This window comes from Hypomesus nipponensis, chromosome 23 (genome assembly GCF_054491055.1).
Source record: "Hypomesus nipponensis isolate SF chromosome 23, ASM5449105v1, whole genome shotgun sequence".
In the NCBI taxonomy this organism is placed as follows: Eukaryota; Metazoa; Chordata; class Actinopteri; order Osmeriformes; family Osmeridae; genus Hypomesus; species Hypomesus nipponensis.
The window spans coordinates 11978580-11998079 of record NC_140383.1 but is presented as its reverse complement, the minus strand read 5'-3'; the positions used below and the strand labels follow the sequence as shown (position 1 = coordinate 11998079).

General features: G+C 46.6%; 1 protein-coding gene across 1 annotated transcript; it reads left to right on the top strand.

Annotated features, from left to right (window-relative positions):
• Window positions 1–729: 729 nt before the first annotated feature.
• LOC146234271 (kinesin heavy chain-like) lies at window positions 730–19252 on the top strand. Its single transcript, XM_084688782.1, has 24 exons — window positions 730–855; window positions 7370–7457; window positions 7794–7867; window positions 9060–9164; window positions 10374–10422; window positions 10629–10772; window positions 10863–10987; window positions 11216–11320; window positions 11513–11661; window positions 11806–11954; window positions 13277–13440; window positions 14242–14310; window positions 15084–15290; window positions 15600–15746; window positions 15896–16084; window positions 16267–16384; window positions 16503–16579; window positions 16666–16775; window positions 17324–17425; window positions 17670–17730; window positions 17817–17888; window positions 18380–18484; window positions 18607–18823; window positions 19113–19252. The coding sequence occupies exons 1-24, from the start codon at window positions 730–732 to the stop codon at window positions 19250–19252; spliced, it is 2892 nt and encodes a 963-aa protein (XP_084544908.1).
• The last annotated feature ends 248 nt before the right edge of the window (window positions 19253–19500 follow it).

Sequence of the window (19500 nt, the reverse complement as noted above, 5' to 3'; positions counted from 1 at the left end):
AGCAGAGACAATATCAACGAGTTACACAATTGTTTTGTGTGGGCTTGGTAAATCCACATTGAACTGGGTAGGATGACAAAATAATCAGCAACATAATAAGTAAAACAAAAAAACAGGAGAAAAAAACAAAAGACGGTTAAACTTATATCAATATTTCACTGTTCTCTCTAATGGTCTTTCCCTGGATCCTAATGACCAAGATTCAGATGTATGATGATTATAGAGCCAGGTATGACAGGCAGGGAATTTCATCGATAAGATAGACTAGCCTTTTTGCGCTTGCTCGGTGATGCATAGGGCACGTGACCGCAGGCTCAGCATCCTGTGTGAACCTAGGTGGGACCGAGCATCAGCGCAACGAGCTGCTGACTAGTCGGTGTCTGAGGTGAAGAATGGCCAGACGCTCGCTGGGAAATACAGATTCCGAAGCAAAGATTTGACGACACGATTGTTTTTCATAAGAGGACATTTCTGATTCACGCTCTCGGTTACCACAACCACACCCAGATGCTGTATCCTTGATTTGTGTTTTGACTTTTCGCAAATAAACATCAATTAAGGTATTCACTTTTTTAATTGGCTTAATGGAACATTGACATTCAATCTTCAACGAAGCACAATAAAGAATGAATGCCACTTCGGCCAAGTCTTAATATTTTTGCTTGCTGGTGTTGACAAAGAAAACTAAAAAATAAATTTATATATTTTTGGGGATACAATATTTTTGTCATGGCGGACGCGTCTGAGTGCGGAGTAAAAGTAATGTGTAGGTTCAGGCCTTTAAATGAATCGGAACAATCAAGAGGAGACAAATACATACCAAAATTTAAGGGGGAAGATACTGTTGTGATAACGGTAAGTCGTTTTTTTTCAGAAGTCAACTTAAAATCGGCGTTGTCTCTATTTTTGATACATTTGAATCAAACATGAATAAGTTGCATCTCCACAATGTCTGGACCACAATGTCTGGACAACAGACATCGTGAATAATTCAGATGCCTATGATAGGCTATTAACATTTGCTTTAATTTGGCAATCTTGCAGTCATGAGGCTTTGTTATGTTTTTCCCGTTTCATTTTGGTACTCAGCTGGACATAATGTCAGTTGTCAACGTTCCTGCTTCTCGGGGTCATACCTTGATTTAATGTTGTCCAGCTATTAAACGGTCGAGAATGGATAGCCTATGAGCGAGCTCTTATCCGCACACCACTATAGCACAGCCGACCGTGCTGTCATGGTGTTGGAAGTAGAACGTCTATCTTCCCTGACTGGCGTGCAGTCGAGACATGCTGTAGCCTACTAAGGATATCACATCAGCTTCGTAATCACTTTACCGAGGAAATTTGAATATAATCATAATTGATTGTTGGAGAAAATGAATCTCTTTCTTACTGAAATGTTCTTAGTAGCCTACTCAAAAGCACAATACAGCATCACCTTGCATTAGTCACCCAGTTGATGATGGACACTGATGGATATATCAATTATATATAACACTGAAAATGCTTTTCACATTGCAGTACACATCTTTGTCTTTCCAAATGTCTCAAATGGTAAATTGAGACATTTGGATCTATGGTATGTGTATTGGCACATTATACATCATAACACAACTAAACAAAATGTCCCCTGTCAATGGCAGCATGCAGTGAATGCTGAATAGCAGCTGTCTTTCAGTCAGGTAGCTGCTGTCATACTGAATGAAGCACATAATCCACAGGTTTACATGCATTTGTCAATTGCCATAAAAAGAAGCTCTGGCATGAAAGTAGTCTTTGTATTGTCACTCCATCACAGCAGAATAAACTGCCATATGTCTAACATCAGACTCTCCCTTCCTCCCTCCACCTCCCCCTTCCCCAGCAAGAGCAGTGTTTCAGAGTGATGTACCTCAGCAGGAGGTTCGCAGCTGGGCTCTGCCTGAGTGGAGACCATTAGCAAGGGAATAGGCCTGCTTGTCCTGGTCTGAAATGGCTGAACCCATGAAGACATCACTGATGCTTGAATGATGATTTAAATGGTCTTTGAGGAAGAGTGGGTGCAGCAGAACATGCCCATCAGTGTCCGTCAGACTATGTTTCTGTGGAACAAACAAGGCTTGTTTTCAGCAATAACAGGGAGACAGGCTCCTTCACCACGACGGACCGATACAGAGCCCGCATCACTGCGGATGCCGCACCGATCCGCCTGTTGATCTCGCGCTCCATTCTTCCCTCACTCGTGAGCAAGACCCCAAGATACTTGAACTCCTCCGCTTGGGTCAAGATCTCCTCGCCGACTTGGAGATGGCAATCCACCCTTTTCCAGTCGATAACTATGGTCTCAGATTTGGAGGTGCTGATTTGCATCCCACTTCGTGGTGAAGAAGGAGCTCAGTCGAAAGGCGAAGCTCTCTATTTACCAGTCGATCTACGTTCCCACCCTCACCTATGGTCACGAACTATGGGTAGTGACCAAAAGAACAAGATTGCGAATACAAGCGGCCAAAATGAGCTTTCTTCCCAGGGTGTCCGGGCTCTCCCTTAGAGATAGGGTGAGAAGCTCGGTCATCCGGGAGGGGCTCAGAGTAGAACCGCTGCTCCTCCGCGTCGAGAGGAGCCAGCTGAGTTGGCTCGGGCATCTGATCAGGATGCCTCCTGGACGCCTCCCTGGTGAGGTGTTCCGGGCACGTCCCACTGGGAAGAGGCCCCGGAAAACACCCAGGACACGCTGGAGGGACTATGTCTCTCGGCTGGCCTGGGAACGCCTCGGGGTCCCCCAGGAAGAGCTGGTGGAAGTGGCCGGGGAGAGGGAAGTTTGGGCCTCCCTGCTTAGGTTGCTGCCCCCGCGACCCGACCCCAGGACAAGCGGCGGATGATGTCATGATTGTGACAGGAAGACAGGAACCTACTTACCTTGATTAGAGACAGACTGAAACTTAGCGTGTTTGTCAGTGTGCATCTGTGTGTCTCAGATTTCCCAGTTATAGCATCCATACACCTGCAGCGAAGTTGAACTACCTCTCCTGCCTGTCCCACTGTATGTAGAGGGCAGCCATCTTGTCTGTATACAAAAAGCAGATGACAGAGTCCTCTACCCATGCTAACCCATGCGCTATGTGCTATAGCATTGTTCAGTAACCCTCCGGTCAAGCCACTCCTCTGCCATATGTCCCATCCCCAGTGTCCTCCCTGTCCCCCAGAGAGGCAACATCCTGAGGGAGCTGCGTACCTGGATCAGGGATCAGATTCTCCATCTTTGTCTGTACAGCCAAAAGCTACGGATAAAGCTCAGTGGCAGAGAATTGGGTAGAACATTGGACTGCAGATCAAGAAGCCCCAGGTTCAAATCCCCCTGTGCATCGCTTTGGATAGAAGTATCTGCTAACGTAATAAAATGTTATGCTATGGAGTTGAGGTAGAGACTGGATGGTTTTCTGTTGAGGCAACCCTACCTTGAGTGTTACTGCTGGTATCTCTGAGTGTTACTGCTGGTATCTCTGAGTGTACTGCTGGTATCTATGAGTATTATTGCTGGTATCACTGAGTGTTACTGTGGGTCTGAGTGTTACTGCTGGTATCTCTCAGGTCCACTGTGCATGTCCTGAGTTATGGGTTGTAGCCTACAACACCTGATTTGTGTAACTATTGAGTGAGGGGTTGTGTAGTCATTTAACTGTACTTTAACAACCCACAACTCACCATATAAAACATTTTTCTGGAGTGTTTAATTAGCACATTATTGGGGTAGTTCTGTCATCACCAGCTTTATCTCCAAGGTCTATTTGAGGCCCCAGAGCCACAGGCTTGATCTGGGGACACAGTATGTATATATATTTATATTATGCACATAATTTGAGCCTGACAATCTGGCAGTGTGCCTGAGTTTAACTTCCCCTTATTATGAGCTGTTAAATAATGAATTAGTTTGTAACCCTGTCTTTGTGCTGTCCTGTTGCTTAGTAGTGTTTGTCTGGGGGAGGGAGGTGTGTGTGTGTGTGTTGGGGGGGGCAGGAATGATTATATATGGCCAGATGGACGAAAATGAATTCCTGGATCGTTTGTTATTAGTGTGGGGGATGGTGGAAGGGCAATTAATTTACACACCCACACACAGGCACCAACGTGCACACCCTGATATATTTTCTCATTGTTACAGCAGATTAAATAAAAAGATAAAAGATTAGCTGATCATCAGATCTATGTACGTGTGTTAGAGGGATCCAGAATGTGATCCTCTGGATCCCGGCCTGACATTTAATGCATATTGATCTGCAACAATGTCTGACAGCAGAGAGTCTGTGACTGGTCACTCCCTTTTGACAGTAGAGCCTAAAGTTTAATTTTTAATTCAATTGGAACTGAAGTCTAAAATAAATTAAACTAAATAAAAAAATAAAAAATATCATTATTAAATAATAATTATATTTATTATTAAAATGAATATTATTATTATTATTTAATATTATGAATCAACTAAAGACTCCTAACATTCTGATGTAAATCTGTGAAGCGTGGCATTTCAAGACACTGGGGCTCAACTGCAGGAACATTTATTTGGGTGTTCAGTGAAAAAAAAAAATCAACTGTGAAATTTTGCATAGGGAAAAAGAAAAGAGTTATTAACTCTCCCGCTGGATGTTGTTAATGCCTGGTTGTGTTAGCAGGCTTCCATTCAGTATGGCTGGCCTGTTTTGAGGGTTCTGCCACACAGTGTCACCTTGTGGGAAAGGGACAGACAAGTGACCGGGGTGCTACTAGGCTTTAACAACGAGACACAAGACAAAAGCTGCATTGCAAAACCTCCCCTGGTGACAATTTTTCTGAGGTCTATATTCCTGAAAAATCTATTTTCCTGAGGTCTATCTTTAGTTGTCAGACCACAAGCTGAAATTCCATAATGCCATTAGTGGTGCTGGACAGCATGTTGGAGGTATCATCTGTTCCTACAGGTGCACTGCAGTGAAGCTGCATGGTCCAATAGCAGCCCCTTTCATAATCCCCTTGTTTTAACTGGGCTGGACTGCACACAATACAACTACAGCTACATATTAAACATACTTAGTTTGATATTGTGTTCATATGGTTTGTTGGGAATTAAGTCATTGAATTGATCCTTTGTGTATGTGTAATGCTGTCGTGCAGTCGTGTTTATGTTAATGTACATCTGTGAGTATCTGGTTTGGTAAACAGACAGGTTCTGCCTTGTTCCAGGCCTGTATATGTTTGTGTGTATGTGGGGGGGTTGCTGTCTCTAGGGTCTTGTGGTCTCCATGACGATGGCTGTCAGTCGTTAGACATGATTGACAGGGGAACTGAACTGTTCTGGAACTGTCCAGAATCCTCTCTCTCTCTCTCTCTCTCTCTCTCTCTCTCTCTCTCTCTCTCTCTCTCTCTCTCTCTCTCTCTCTCTCTCTCTCTCTGCTGCAGTTGCTCTTGTGTTTCTATCTTGAAGAGGGAACAAGCACAGACGAAAAGTATGTGAGTGTGGTATATGTGTGTGAGTGCCTTGATCCCTCCCATGGTTGACAGGAAGAGACATGAACACATAGACCGCGCTCACACTGAGAGAGGCAGGAGCCGGTTTTATTCTCCCAAAGGAGGGCCCATCCATTATTGAAAGGACCACTGTAGCGTTTACACGTGTGCTTGGGGTCTGCTTGAGTAGTGGGTCTGCATGTGTGGGTGCATGTGTGTGTATGTGGGGGAGGTCCGCGTGTATGTTCGCTGTGTGTGTCTGTGTGTGTGTGGGTGTTCGCTCCTGAACCACCCAGGCTGCTCTGGACTTGGCTGTGTGAGAAGCAGGCCAGTGTTTACCTTGCCCCCCATTCTGCTATATTACCCGTGAGAGAGAATGAGGAATGAGAAATGGAGAGAGACAGAGATGAAGAGAGAGACGGAAAGAGACAGAGACAGAGACAGAGACAGAGACAGAGACAGAGACAGAGACAGAGACAGAGACAGAGACAGACAGACAGACAGACAGACAGACAGACAGACAGACAGAGAGAGAGAGAGAGATAGAGATAAATGGAGTGGAAAAACCCTGTCTCACATGACAGCCATCCTGTTTCCGTACCCGTTGATTTGTCGAGGGACACCTGCAACAAGCGGACATCCAATCAGAGCAGGCCTCTCACAGTAAGATGCAGTTTCCGTGGCGACCGTGTGGCTGCATCAGCAGCAGCTTTTTGTCTCCCGCTGCCTGTGCTCTGGAACCCTGCCCCCTCTGAACCCTGAACTCCCTTAAGTATGTCTCTCTGAACGCTGCCTGCTCAACAAAGACATGTAAGAAGCTGACTGGGACAATGAGAAAAAAACGAAACAAGCCTGATAATGGCCAGTTTAAGATAGGGCTGAGTCAAGCTGTGTGTGTATGCCTGTGTGTATCAGTCTGATGTTTGTGTGCTCATTAGTCAGACGGTCCTATGCTAACCCTGTATTGTTGGTTAGTGGCCAGCCGCCCAGTCAGCTGCCCAGGGTATGACAACAACAAAATGGTTAACAAGACATGTTAGAAAAACAGAAGTTGTGCATGTTTTCTTGTCCTGTGTTATCTGATCATGGTTATCTGATCATGGCCTGTTCACATGCATGTCTGTATGGAGTCTTAGTAAAGGACTTTACCTTCAAGACTTTTGTGTGCATTCATGCATGCATGCAATGCGTGCGTGAGCGTGCAAGGAAAGCAAGAAGAATCGACATGGGTCTGCTCCAGATCTCCCTCCTCTCTCACTTTCTTTCTCTCTCTCTCCCTCTCTCTCTCTCTTATTCTCTGTCCTTCTCTTGCCCTCTCTCTCTACTCCCTGTGGATTTACTATTCTGGGTTTACTGTAATGTAAGCTTCACACCGCTACACAGGACTGCTTGGAATTTTAGTCTTGGTTTCCCAAAGGCCTTTTCTCACACACAAGTAAGAGTAGGATTGCTGCATCTGCCTACAAGATTAACACATTTCTGTTTTATTAAATCTTTTCTATTTTTGAGCAGTAATTGGATCTATTGTTCCTGAAGCTGGTAGCTAGAGTAAATCCATAGGCTAGTTGTATACTTGGGGGAGGAAGACAGTACTTATGTTTCCATTTGTTGTTGTTCTATGTTGTTCAGAAGTCTATCTTCTTGTTGTTGACCATTGTTTTTTATTTTGGATTCAAAAATGTAATTCATGGCTTCATTACAGTATCTCTATATTCCTTTTCCTGCTGCTGTAACACCCAAATGTCCGTGCCCGGGGATTTATGTAATAAAGAGCTTTCTTCTCTTCTATTGATTTTCCAGTAGAAGCCCTATGTGTTATTATATGTGTTAGGTATGTGTTGGGTATGTGTTAGGTGTATGCTAGGTATGTATTGGATATGTGCTGAGTATAACAGTGTGACTATCTCTGCAGGGTAAGCCCTATGTGTTTGATCGGGTCCTGCAGCCCAACTCTGCCCAGGAGCAGGTGTACGACGCATGCGCCAAGCAGATTGTCAAAGGTGAGTGTTCTGTCTCGGAGGGGGGAGAGAGATGAAAAGGGGCCGAGTGATAGAGGGAGAGAGAGAGGAGGAGAGACTGATAGGGAGTGACTTGACTTATTATGCTATTTATTGGGACATTCTCACATTCAAATGACACTTCTCAGTCTATAGTTTTTGGTTTAGAAACACCACATGATGATGATTATTACAAGAGGATGAATGTTGTTATTATTATTCCTCCAAGAAGCAGATGGTTCTGACTCAGCATGACATGAACATAAGGTGAACTGATTCTGATTATGTGACACATTTTCAAAACCACACTGTTGCAAAGATCTGATTGGTTGATTGCAGATGTGCTGGGCGGATACAATGGGACCATCTTCGCCTACGGCCAGACTTCCTCAGGGAAGACCCATACCATGGAGGTAGGACAGCAACACATTTGACCTTATATTTGTACACAACACTGGGAAGTCAATACAATTAAATACCATTTGTGCTAAACCTGTGCATGTATATTCAAGTACATTTCTAATTTATTCCCAAAACCCTAGGGTAGTGAGGAGAGAGGGGTGGAAGGGGTGAGGACTGAGGTGGGAGGGGGTGATTAGGCAGGTGGGAGGAGAGTGGGTGATGAGGCAGGGGGAGGTGGAAGGAGAGAGGAGGAAGGACGGAATTGGGGGGAGAAAGAGGGTGAGGAGGGTTTGAGAGAGGAGTGAGCTCTTGGCTAGACTCTTTTTCCCCACCCAGATAAAAAGTATTCACTACCAGTGTAGTGATGGCACAGCCCTGAGGAGAATTTATTACACCAGTGTCAGGGTTAGGGTCTCTTGTTATTAGAGTGAAGATGATGACGGGTAGAGCATTCTTGATGAGGTGAAGGGTGGAGATCATGATGGTGGGATTGATGAGGATGAGAAGAGCAGAGATGGAAGCTCCAGGGATTTACTGTACGTGTCTTTTAGGAGGCCGACATCTCCACAAAGTTGATCAGTAATGATATCCCTTCTGCAAAAAGAAAGGAAAAATGTTATTTACATTTAGTCATTTAGCAGACGCTCTTATCCAGAGCGACTTACAGTAAGTACAGGGACATTCCCCCCGAGGCAAGTAGGGTAATGTGCCTAGCCCAAGGACACAATGTCATTTTGCACGGCCAGGAATCGAACCAGCAACCTTTTGATTAATAGCCCTATTCCGCTCAGCCATCTGACCCCCTGTCATCACATCACTGTCATCACTCCTGTTATCACTCCTCTATAAAATATTATTGTACCAACTTTTGTCTTTCCAATGTTTTTAAAGCTGGCAGACAACAGGGTATCTTATTAGATGCACTTGTTCCAAATACCTCACAAGTGGATTTTGGTTTCTTTATTGCAATCCTTTGTAATTCCTACATTAAACAATGTGTGTGTATGGGCGCGTATGTTTTGGGTATGTGTTAGGTGTATGCTAGGTATGTATTGGATATTTGCTGAGTATAACAGTGTGACTATCTCTGCAGGGTAAGCCCTATGTGTTTGATCGCATCCTGCAGCCCAACTCTGCCCAGGAGCAGGTGTACGACGCATGCGCCAAGCAGATTGTCAAAGATGAAATGTGTGTGTCCTCCAGGGCAAGCTCCATGACCCCCAGCTGATGGGTATCATTCCTCGTATAGCCAGGGACATCTTTGACCACATCTACTCCATGGATGAGAACCTGGAGTTCCACATCAAGGTAACATAACACACATGCCAGTCTGTTTGGATCAGGTTGCTGTTAAAAGGGAATACAATTTGCCAACCACTGACCATACTTATAGGCATGAAGCTACCAGGGTGTTAAAGTGAGTGAAAAAAGACCCTATAGAGTAGTGCGATCTGGGCCTGTGACAGCAACCCACAGAGGTCCAGATCCAGGATGGACCAATGCTGCCATATGGGCCTCCACCGTGTGTGTGTGTGTGTGTGTGTGTGTGTGTGTGTGTATCTGGCCCACGGCCATCTGGACACTTTATCATAAAAAAAATCTTCCACAATAACAGTCATGAGATTTATTTCCGATTTATCTTTGAATCTGTTTTCCTCTACCTACAAAAACACTACACAAACAGCTAATTGTTTAGCAAACAAACAAGTGCATGTGGTTGATGCATGTTTCTGGCCTCCCCCACTCACCTCACTTTCAAATGAAGTTGACACACTCACAGCTGATGCTGTAGCCAGCTAACTCTTACTACTGGACAACACACAGCTAGCTGGTTAACTCGTATGTGTAGTAACACACACAATTAGCTTGCCAGCTCCAATGTTCCTCAAGACTCAATTGTTGTTTTCTGACGTCTTACAACATCATAGCTGAAGATGCCAGGTGTCAACAGGACTTGGCAGCACATGAACATGGCTATAGCTGCAGATGTGGCATGCACATATTTCGCCACAAAAACTTTGGGGGAAAAAACGGCAACAAAACGCACGTTGGCTTCTTTTATGTCTACATAGTCTACTGCAAAAAACGGAAAAAGGATTTGTGCTGACTATGATAGTAATAAATACACACAGTGTTTGTTAGATAATACTACTATTATAGTGTGCCTTGCTAATACACAAGAAATGAGATGCAGGTAGCAAGCATTAACCATATGGTTTTATTAATGTTCTGTCTTTACAAGAATACTCTTTAACGGCAAATTGAGCATTATTATTGACATATATCAATATAAAGAAAACATACCATGATAACATTTTGGGCCAAATCGGCCAGCTGTAGTCTGGCCTCCAACAAATGTCAGACTAAATAAGCTTTTAAGAGTTTGACTACTTATCATGTGGATCAGATAGTCACCAAGTACAGCACATTTGCCAGCCCTCAGCTCAGTCAGCTGAGTGTTCACATCCTTCTTTAGAATCACAGTCTCCTGTGTCTCCTCTCTCTCTCTCTCTGCAGGTCTCCTACTTTGAAATTTACTTAGATAAGATCAGAGACCTGCTAGATGGTGAGCCAACTACGAATCTTACTTTCAAAATGTCAAATAAATCTGTCATTGGTCTATGGTTTTAAGTGCAGCCCATTTTTTGGATTGCTGCCTTCAATGTCTCCCTGCTCCAGTGTCTAAGGCCTGTCTGTCTCGCAGGTCCAGTCCCTAATACCTATGTGTCTCCCAACTTCAGTATCTAAGACAAACCTGTTTCCCTGCTCCAGTATCCAAGACCAACTTGGCAGTCCACGAGGACAAGAACAGGGTTCCGTACGTGAAGGGCTGCACTGAGCGCTTCGTCTCCAGCCCAGAGGAGGTGATGGACGTTATCGACGACGGGAAGACCAATCGTCACGTCGCTGTCACAAGTGTGTCTCCTCAAAGCCTGTTCTACATCTACCCAGTGTTCAGGTAACTGCATGGAGTGTTGGGTAACGGTGAGCCTGTCTCTCCTCCAGACATGAACGAGCACAGCTCTCGCAGCCACAGCATCTTCCTGATCAGCATCAAGCAGGAGAACGTGGAGACAGAGCTGAAGCTGTCAGGGAAGCTCTACCTGGTGGACCTGGCTGGCAGTGAGAAGGTCTGACCTCATTTGCGCGCTGTCTGTCTCTGTCTTTCGCTGTCTCTCTGTCTCTTTCAATCTCTCTGTCCATCTCTCTGTACCTTTATCTCTCTCTTTCCTTCTATTTCTTTCTCCCCCCCTTGTCAAAGACTTATGAGTACACAGATGTTTTTAATCAATTGAATTGAAGGTTCCACTGAGAGGTTTCCTGAGCAATGGTATATACTCCCCTCCCTCCCCCCTCAGGTCAGTAAAACTGGGGCAGAGGGCTCAGTGTTGGACGAGGCTAAGAACATCAACAAGTCTCTGTCAGCCCTGGGGAACGTCATCTCAGCGCTGGCCGAGGGAACTGTAAGTTATCTCTGTCTCCTCTCTCTCATTTTCACTCTCACCCTCCCTGTCCCTCTCGCTCTCAAAGCCTCCTCTTCCTACCTCCCCTCTTGTCTCGCTCTCTCATCCTCCCACATTTACGTTTATAGATGTGTGTAACCAGTGGATTGCCATGTACCTCTCTCCCTCAGTCAGTCCTTGTCTTCTGTGTAGAAAACTCACGTGCCGTACAGGGACAGCAAGATGACCCGCATCCTGCAGGACTCCTTGGGGGGGAACTGCAGGACCACCATCGTCATCTGCTGCTCCCCCTCCGTCTACAACGAGGCCGAGACCAAGTCCACACTCATGTTCGGACAGAGGTGGGCCTCCCTGGTCTTACAATCATACTGCAATGCAACCCACGAGACTGAACTGTGTGTGTGTGCCTGTGATGGTGGTCTTCTGTGTGTTTGTGAACGTGCTGCTGTGTGTGTGATGGTGCTGCGTGTGTGTGTGTGTCGCAGAGCTAAGACCATCAAGAACACGGTGTCGGTGAACCTGGAGTTGACTGCTGAGGAGTGGAAGAAGAAGTATGAACTGGAGAAGGAGAGGAGCAGAGGACTGAAGATCAGGATCCAGAAACTAGAGAACGAACTAAAACGCTGGAGGAAAGGTAGAGATGCAGGGAGGGAGGGAAATAATAATAAAGATTTCCAAGACACGACAGACAAGCTGTCAAGCAGTAGCCGTCATGGTGAAACAAGACCTGAATCCTGATGAGAACATCTCAACGGGAAGGCACACACACAAACCCTGACCTACGCACGCACACTCGCATACACTCACAGATACGCACGTGCTCACAAACAAACACACACAAACAAACCAACAAGTTTTTACAAATAGAAGGGAGGTGCATGCACACTAAAACATGGGGACATGCACATACACACATGCACATACACACACCCCTGGAGAACTCTAATAGGAAGAGATAAGGGGGGTATATCGAGCCATCCCTGACTCTTATGTGAACTCAGCTTATCCCAGCCTCACCGCTCTCGTTATGTCCGAATGCAATGGTTCAATTTTAATGTCACAAAGTGGACTTCTCTGGTTGACCTGGATGGAGGGGTGTACAAACAAACAACCTCCATCTTATGTTGTCCTTTCCTTACAGTTTCTCGAAGGACACTCAGGCATGTTCACTTTGTCCTGGTGCATTTGACTGATACGTCGTTAGATGCTCTGTAGTCTCTGTCTTCTTCTCTCTCTCTCTCTCTCTCTCTCTCTCTCTCTCTCTCTCTCTCTCTCTCTCTCTCTCTCTCTCTCTCTCTCTCTCTCTCTCTCTCTCTGTTACTCCTAATTTGTTCTGCCTCCCTCTCTCTCTGTCCCTCATGCTCTTTCCTTGCCTCCCCCTCTCCTTTACCCCCCCCCTCTCTCCAACACAGCACAGTAGATAATCTACAGCTACAAACACCTAGACAGTCCTTGAGGATACCACTGTCTGGCCCTCTGAAGTAGTCCTTTCATAAGCCTTATCCCAGTCTGCATGAGGTCCATCCTACAGAGGCTCAGCTCATCTCCCCTGAGGAACCCTCATCTGGAGGTGCTCAGACGTCTATCACCAGGGGGGTGGGCAGATTGTCCATAGAGACCCCCCCCCCCCTTAAACACACACACACAGTTATCTATGGAAATATGGCTTCAAAAAGTGTTTTGTGAGCTTCCTGGGGCGGAGGGGGTCATCAGCTAATATGAGTTTTCTAGTTTAGTTAACTTGTATGCGGAAAAAAGTTTCAATCTGAAAATACCTGCTGTCGCTGTATTCACACTTCTAACCCATCCCTCTCCCCCTCATCTCTCTTTCTCCTTGACTCTCTCTTTCCCCATTTACATTTTTCTCACTAAACCCTACTTGTCTTTTACTCTCTCTACATCTTTCTCTATCTGTGTCTCTCTCTATCTCTCTTCCTCTCCTCTTGCCTCTCCCAGGAGAGGCGGTGCCTGTGGAGGAGCAGCTCAACAGTAAGGAGAAGACCAGCGAGGCCACGCCCGTCATCGAGACCCTTGCCCCGCCCTCTGCCCCGCTATTGGACGAGGAGAAGACCCGGTACGAGGGACTCATCACTGATCTATACCAGCAGCTGGATGACAAGGTGGGCGGGGCCGAAGGGAAAGGGTTTAGGATGATAGGCTGAGGGAAGGTGGGGCTGTGGGAGTTGTGATTGGTTGGCAGATATTACATTTGTGTATATAATTGTTAATTCATCGATAGATCCTAAGATACTGTAACCAAGCCCTTAATTTGACTAATCATGTGTAAATACCCAAACATGAATAGCTCATTCTGAAAGATTATGGTACGTAATCGGTGCCAATGTCCGTAATGATGGGTGATTAGGCTAATTTTCCAAGGTCATTAGAATCTCCCCAATTAGCTGCTGGGAAAAAAAGAACAAATTTGGCAGGCAGCCAAGTTCCCTGTTCTGCCCAGCATGACCTCTGGGACAGCGTGTGACTGTCACTGGACCAGTGCACTACACCAGCTCTGTCCTCAACCAACCGTGACAATAAGACAGTACAGTAAACATTTGTAATGCAACGTTTTCTATAAGGCATTAGTTTAGCAATGGATTACTATGGATTTTTACCAAAAAAGTTGGTTTGTAAGAAGTTACATGTTAATAATATAGGTGGATAAAGGCTCTAATAACATGAACAGCTAATAGTTCAATAAATAATAACTAAGATATGGATTGCCCTGGTTGCTCACTGGAGAAGAGTGCCGACCATGGGCACTCTTCATGTCATCCCCTCTCTCTCCCCTGCCTTTCCTGTCTCTATAATGTCACTGGATAAATAATTAAGGAAAAATGTCCCCAAAAATCTGAAAAAAAAACCATTAAATAAAGATATGTTGAATCAGACAGTGTGTATGACCTTTGAACTGTTTCCAGGACGATGAGATCAACCAGAGCAGTCAGTTGGTGGAGAGTCTGAAGGATCAGATGATGGACCAGGAAGAGGTGAGGTGCCGTCCCCTAGGAAACAGCTGTCACTGACCAGACACACGTTTTTTTCGTGTTTGCTGGAATTGAGTTTGTGTGTATTGCCATCTAGTGGCGAATAAGCAGTAGGCTGCACTAAAGGTGGTTACCAGTGGGTCCTTTGTGTCATGTTCAATGGACCATCACAGTAGTGACTTTCCTTGCTTACTAGGTGAGTCCCGGAAGACAGAAGTTTAGCTTCCTAACGCCTTGTATGGCAAAAGATTACCTGACAATTGCGGCAGTTACCCAGAGTGATTTCGATTGAAAATGCCATTGCCATGGTAACAAATCAATTTCCCTCTCTGTGGTGCATTCAAAGGCAGCTCCAGTCCTCTATTAAAGAGACACTGGGGCTGCTGTTAAACCCTCATGTTTTCTCTCTATAATACAGTGTCTCAGTCTAGAAGAGGACAAGATTTTGTAATGTAAACTACATGTCATTGGCTACATATACTGCATTTAGACTTAGTTTAGCAGACACCTTTATCCAAACCGATGTACAAATGGTGCATACAGAAAATACAGTGGGAAATCAAGTTTCGTTTTTTGGTCAAAGAATGGCTGTGGTTTGCCAGGCACAGAGCAAAATAACCACATGTTGGCTACCAGGCACAGAGTACAACAATAACAATATTTTAACTAAAGTGCAAACATCTTTTCTGTCCGTCCATCTGTCTGCCTTGTCTGTCTGTCTGTCTGTCTGTCTGTCTGTCTGTCTGCCTTTCTATCTCTCCCTGTCCTCTGCCCAGCTGCTGTCATCCGTGCGCCGGGACCTGGAGCGTGCGCAGGAGGAGCTGTCCCAGCTGCAGAGGGAGAGCAGGGCGTCCAAGGAGGAGGTGAAGGAGGTGCTGCAGGCCCTGGAGGAGCTGGCTGTCAACTACGACCACAAGAGCCAGGAGGCCGAGAACAAGACCCGCCACAACCTGCAGCTCAGCGATGAGCTCAGCCAGAAGACGGTGTGAGGGGGTTGGGGGAGGCTGGGGCTGGGCTGAACCGTCTTACACACATACCATGTTCGCTTGTACTAAGACCCTTGCCTTAGGATAGCGCCACCTGGTGGAGATGATGCTGTGCACTCAAGAGTAGGACACCCAGTCCAGGATTTTGGAACACTCAACCCAGGGCATAGAAGAGAACTTGGAGAATATTGTGATTTTTACTTTATATGTGTGTGCGTGTGTATATGTCCTTGTGTGTGTGTGTGTTTGTGTGTGTGTCTGACTGTTTGCCTGGTTGTGTGTGCGCGCGTGTGTGTGTGTGTGCAGACCTCTCTGGAGGGCGTTCAGAGGGAGCTGTCCAGCCTGCAGGAGCTCAGTAGCCACCACAGGAGGAGGGCAGCAGAGATCCTCAGCCTGCTGCTCAGGGACCTCAGTGACATCGGAGGCATCCTCGGCACCAGTGACCTGAAGGCTGTAAGACACACACAAACACACACACACACACTCGCTCACACACACACACACACACATGCTCATACACACAGACACATGCTCATACACACTTACTGAAACATAAATATACACATGCCCCCCCCCGACCCAGTCGTCCTGTGTGTGGTCAGATGGCGGAGGGCAGTGGGGTGATGGAGGAGGAGTTCACCATGGCTCGTCTGTACATCAGTAAGATGAAGTCTGAGGTCAAGACCCTGGTGAGCCGCAGTAAGCAGCTGGAGAGCAACCTGTCAGAGACGAGCCGCAAGATGCAGGCCAACGAGAAGGAGCTGGCTTCCTGTCAGATGCTCATCTCCCAGGTAACCACACAGGAAGAAGCACCGTCTCACAGGTTTTGTTAAAGTCAGTCAAATAAAGGTTGCTTGACCATGACGACGAACCTAGCTATTGGTTTACCATGCTGTAATTAACCTCTCTCTCTCACTCTCTCTCTCCTTTCCCTCCTCCCTCTCTCCCTTTCCCTCTCTCGTCTGCCCTCCAGCACCAGGCTAAGATCAGGTCTCTGACTGACTATATGCAGAGTATGGAGCAGAAGAAGAGACAGCTGGAGGAAAGTCAGGACTCTCTTATGGAGGAGCTGGCCAAGCTCAATGCTCAAGGTGACTGGAGAGCACACAGACATACTGTATATGCACACACACACAAATCAAGCGGCACTCACGCAGAGACACACTGTCATTTTTTAATGACAATTCTACATGTTTGCTGTGTCTCCAGGGAAGATGCAAGAGGTGTCAGTGATGGACAAGGAGAAGGAGCACATGAACAGACTGCTGGATGCTGTGGAGATGAAGGTATGCACACTCTTCGCTCACACCCTCTTTCATCATCTCTCTTTCTGTCCCCACCCTCCCTGATCCCTCCCTCTGTCTCCCTGTAGAAAACTCTGGAGGAGCAGATGGAGAACCACAGAGAGGTGCACCAGAAGCAGCTGACCCGTCTGAGAGACGACATCGACCTCAAACAGAGAGTCCTGGACGAGCTCAGGGAGTAAGAGACACTAGTACACCTGCTCTAATACCCTAAACCATGCATCCTATAGACACTAGTAGACCTGCTCTAATACCCTAAACCATGCATCCTATAGACACTAGTACACCTGCTCTAATACCCTAAACCATGCATCCTATAGACACTAGTACACCTGCTCTAGTACCCTAAACCATGCATCCTATAGACACTAGTAGACCTGCTCTAATACCCTAAACCATGCATCCTATAGACACTAGTACACCTGCTCTAATACCCTAAACCATGCACCCTAGAGACACTAGTAGACCTGCTCTAGTACCCTAAACCATGCATCCTATAGACACTAGTAGACCTGCTCTAGTACTCTAAACCATGCACCCTAGAGACACTAGTAAACCTGCTCCAGAACTAGTGCTATATATTTAGTGTGTATAAGCACTGCATGTCCACTGTAAATCCACAGTGTTGTTCCCTGTATACAGTAGTGTTGATTTCCCAGTCTGGACCAGCCTATACAGTTGTGTTGACACCCCTTCCCACCCACCCCCCCACCCCCCCACCCCCAGTCTGAACCAGGCCCAGCGGTTGGAACACAGCAAGCTACAGTCTGACTATGACAAATTGAAGACTGAGGAGATGGAGAAGGACAACAAGCTGCAGAAACTGCTGTAAGACAAGCTATTGCATGTACTGTATTTGACCTATACAGAACAGAACATAGTCCATTTAGAACCTTGTCCATACATCACTTAGTCCATATAGAACCATGTCCATAAGGTAACCAGGCAGTACAGTTCCTGTAGGTACTAGTTCTTCAGTATGTTTCAGGATGCTACTGTAATGTCATAACACATATTTGGTGTTAGTAGCATAAACTAGTGTGCATTAAGTCTGTGGGTCTTTCCATGTCAGTTTGCTGACTGAGAAGAGGGAGCAGGCCAAGGAGGACCTGAAGGGTTTGGAGGAGACTGTGGTGAGTGAAGACAGACACAGACCTTCTCCTGGACGTGATACATACCCCTGGAGAAGATCCAGAGAGCTCATTTTTCTTTCAAATAGGTCAAGGAGCTCCAGACTCTGCACAACCTGCGCACGCTCTTCATCCAGGACCTGACCTCACGAGTGAATATGGTAAGCTGGTTCCACACCAAACCCTAACCCAACACCCCTTCCACCCCTCATGAACCCTAACCCTCACCCCACACCCCTTCCACCCCAGAACCCTAACTCCACACCCTTTCCACCCATCAGAACTGTACCGTATGTCCCTGGACACGCAAGGTCTTTATGAGGAAGGTCCTTTAGTGTCCAATGTAACATTTCCGCTGTCACATACTGTCTTATTTGTGGGTGTACGTGTAATCACCCAGGCCTTGCTGCCCACCAGATTGTTGCTAGTGTGTTCGTTCAACCTTATTCATATCCAAAGCCAAACATTAAGCAGAGCCTGAAAATAAGCTATCTTCTGGGTAAGGACATCGCATGCCTATGTGCATCTCAGACTCTGTCAGAACCATGGCTGCTGACTGCTATTTCCTTCATAGATGCCACTTGAGGTTTTTTTTGTATATGCATGTCCAAGTTCCATTATATTGATTTGAACATCCTGTCCATCCAATCAGAGTGCAGAGATGGATGTTGACGAGGCTGGAGGCAGCCTGGCCCAGAGACAGAGGATCACTTTCCTGGAGAACAACCTGGAGCAGCTCACTAAGGTCCACAAGCAGGTAGGTCCTCTCACACTGAACCACACACAGACAAGAACACTGTTGAAAAAACTGTGACACACACACACACCCACATACAAACACACATACTCATGTTGACCACCCCTCCTGTATGAACACAGCTGGTGCGTGACAATGCCGACCTGCGCTGCGAGCTGCCCAAGCTGGAGAAACGCCTGCGGGCCACGGCGGAGCGGGTCAAGGCCCTGGAGAGCGCCCTGAGGGAGGCCAAGGAGAACGCCATGAGGGACCGCAAGCGCTACCAGCAGGAGGTGGACCGCATCAAGGAGGTCGTGAGGGCCAAGAACGTAGCCAGGAGGAGCCACACTGCTCAAATAGGTGGGGCTGAGGGCGGTGGGAGAGGGGTGGGGGGCTGGCGAGGGAGGGATTTAAGTGCCCTTCGGTCACTTGTGGAGGAGGAGGAGCTCTCCCGTCCTGTGAAATGACCTCAACGAGTGGCGGGAACAGAGACAAACCTCAGTACTGAGTTTCACCATGTTTCCTTATTTCTAGAAGACCTTGAATCGCTCACACTGGAGTTAGTTCATTGTGCAGGAATGTTGATAAAAAAAAAAAAAAAGTGCTGCTAGGATTTTAAACCATGTTTGCTTCCCCTTTGTGTTTGCAGCCAAGCCCATCCGTGCTGGACATCACCAGCAGCAGCCTTCATCCTCCTCCTCCACGGGCCACGCCCTGCGGGGTGGTGCGGGGGGGTCCAGTCCCCACCACCACCGCCCGCGCCAGCCACAGCAGCAGCGCACCAAGTAGCCACCAGGTCAGTAGCTCCGCCCACCACCCAGCAACAACATGCATGAATTCTGGGTCCAGTATAAGGTTATTAATGCTAGCCAGGATACCCATAATGGCATTCAAATCCTTCAAGCCTAATTCAGATGTCAAGGCCTTTCAAGCTGTAATCAGTTCTGAAGAAAGTCTGGGAATGTTTTTGTGTTTGCAGAGGAAAGCCAGCCAGCCCCTACTCTCAGCTGCCAGCAAAACTCAGATTTTGTCCTTGT

Bases quoted from the DNA above. Each gene is read 5' to 3' on its own strand.
- LOC146234271 (XM_084688782.1), top strand. From the start codon at position 730: ATGGCGGACGCGTCTGAGTGCGGAGTAAAAGTAATGTGTAGGTTCAGG. The intron at 10,988-11,215 runs GTCTGACCTCAT...CTCCCCCCTCAG, and splicing joins ACCTGGCTGGCAGTGAGAAG to GTCAGTAAAACTGGGGCAGA. The intron at 13,441-14,241 runs GTGGGCGGGGCC...AACTGTTTCCAG, and splicing joins ACCAGCAGCTGGATGACAAG to GACGATGAGATCAACCAGAG.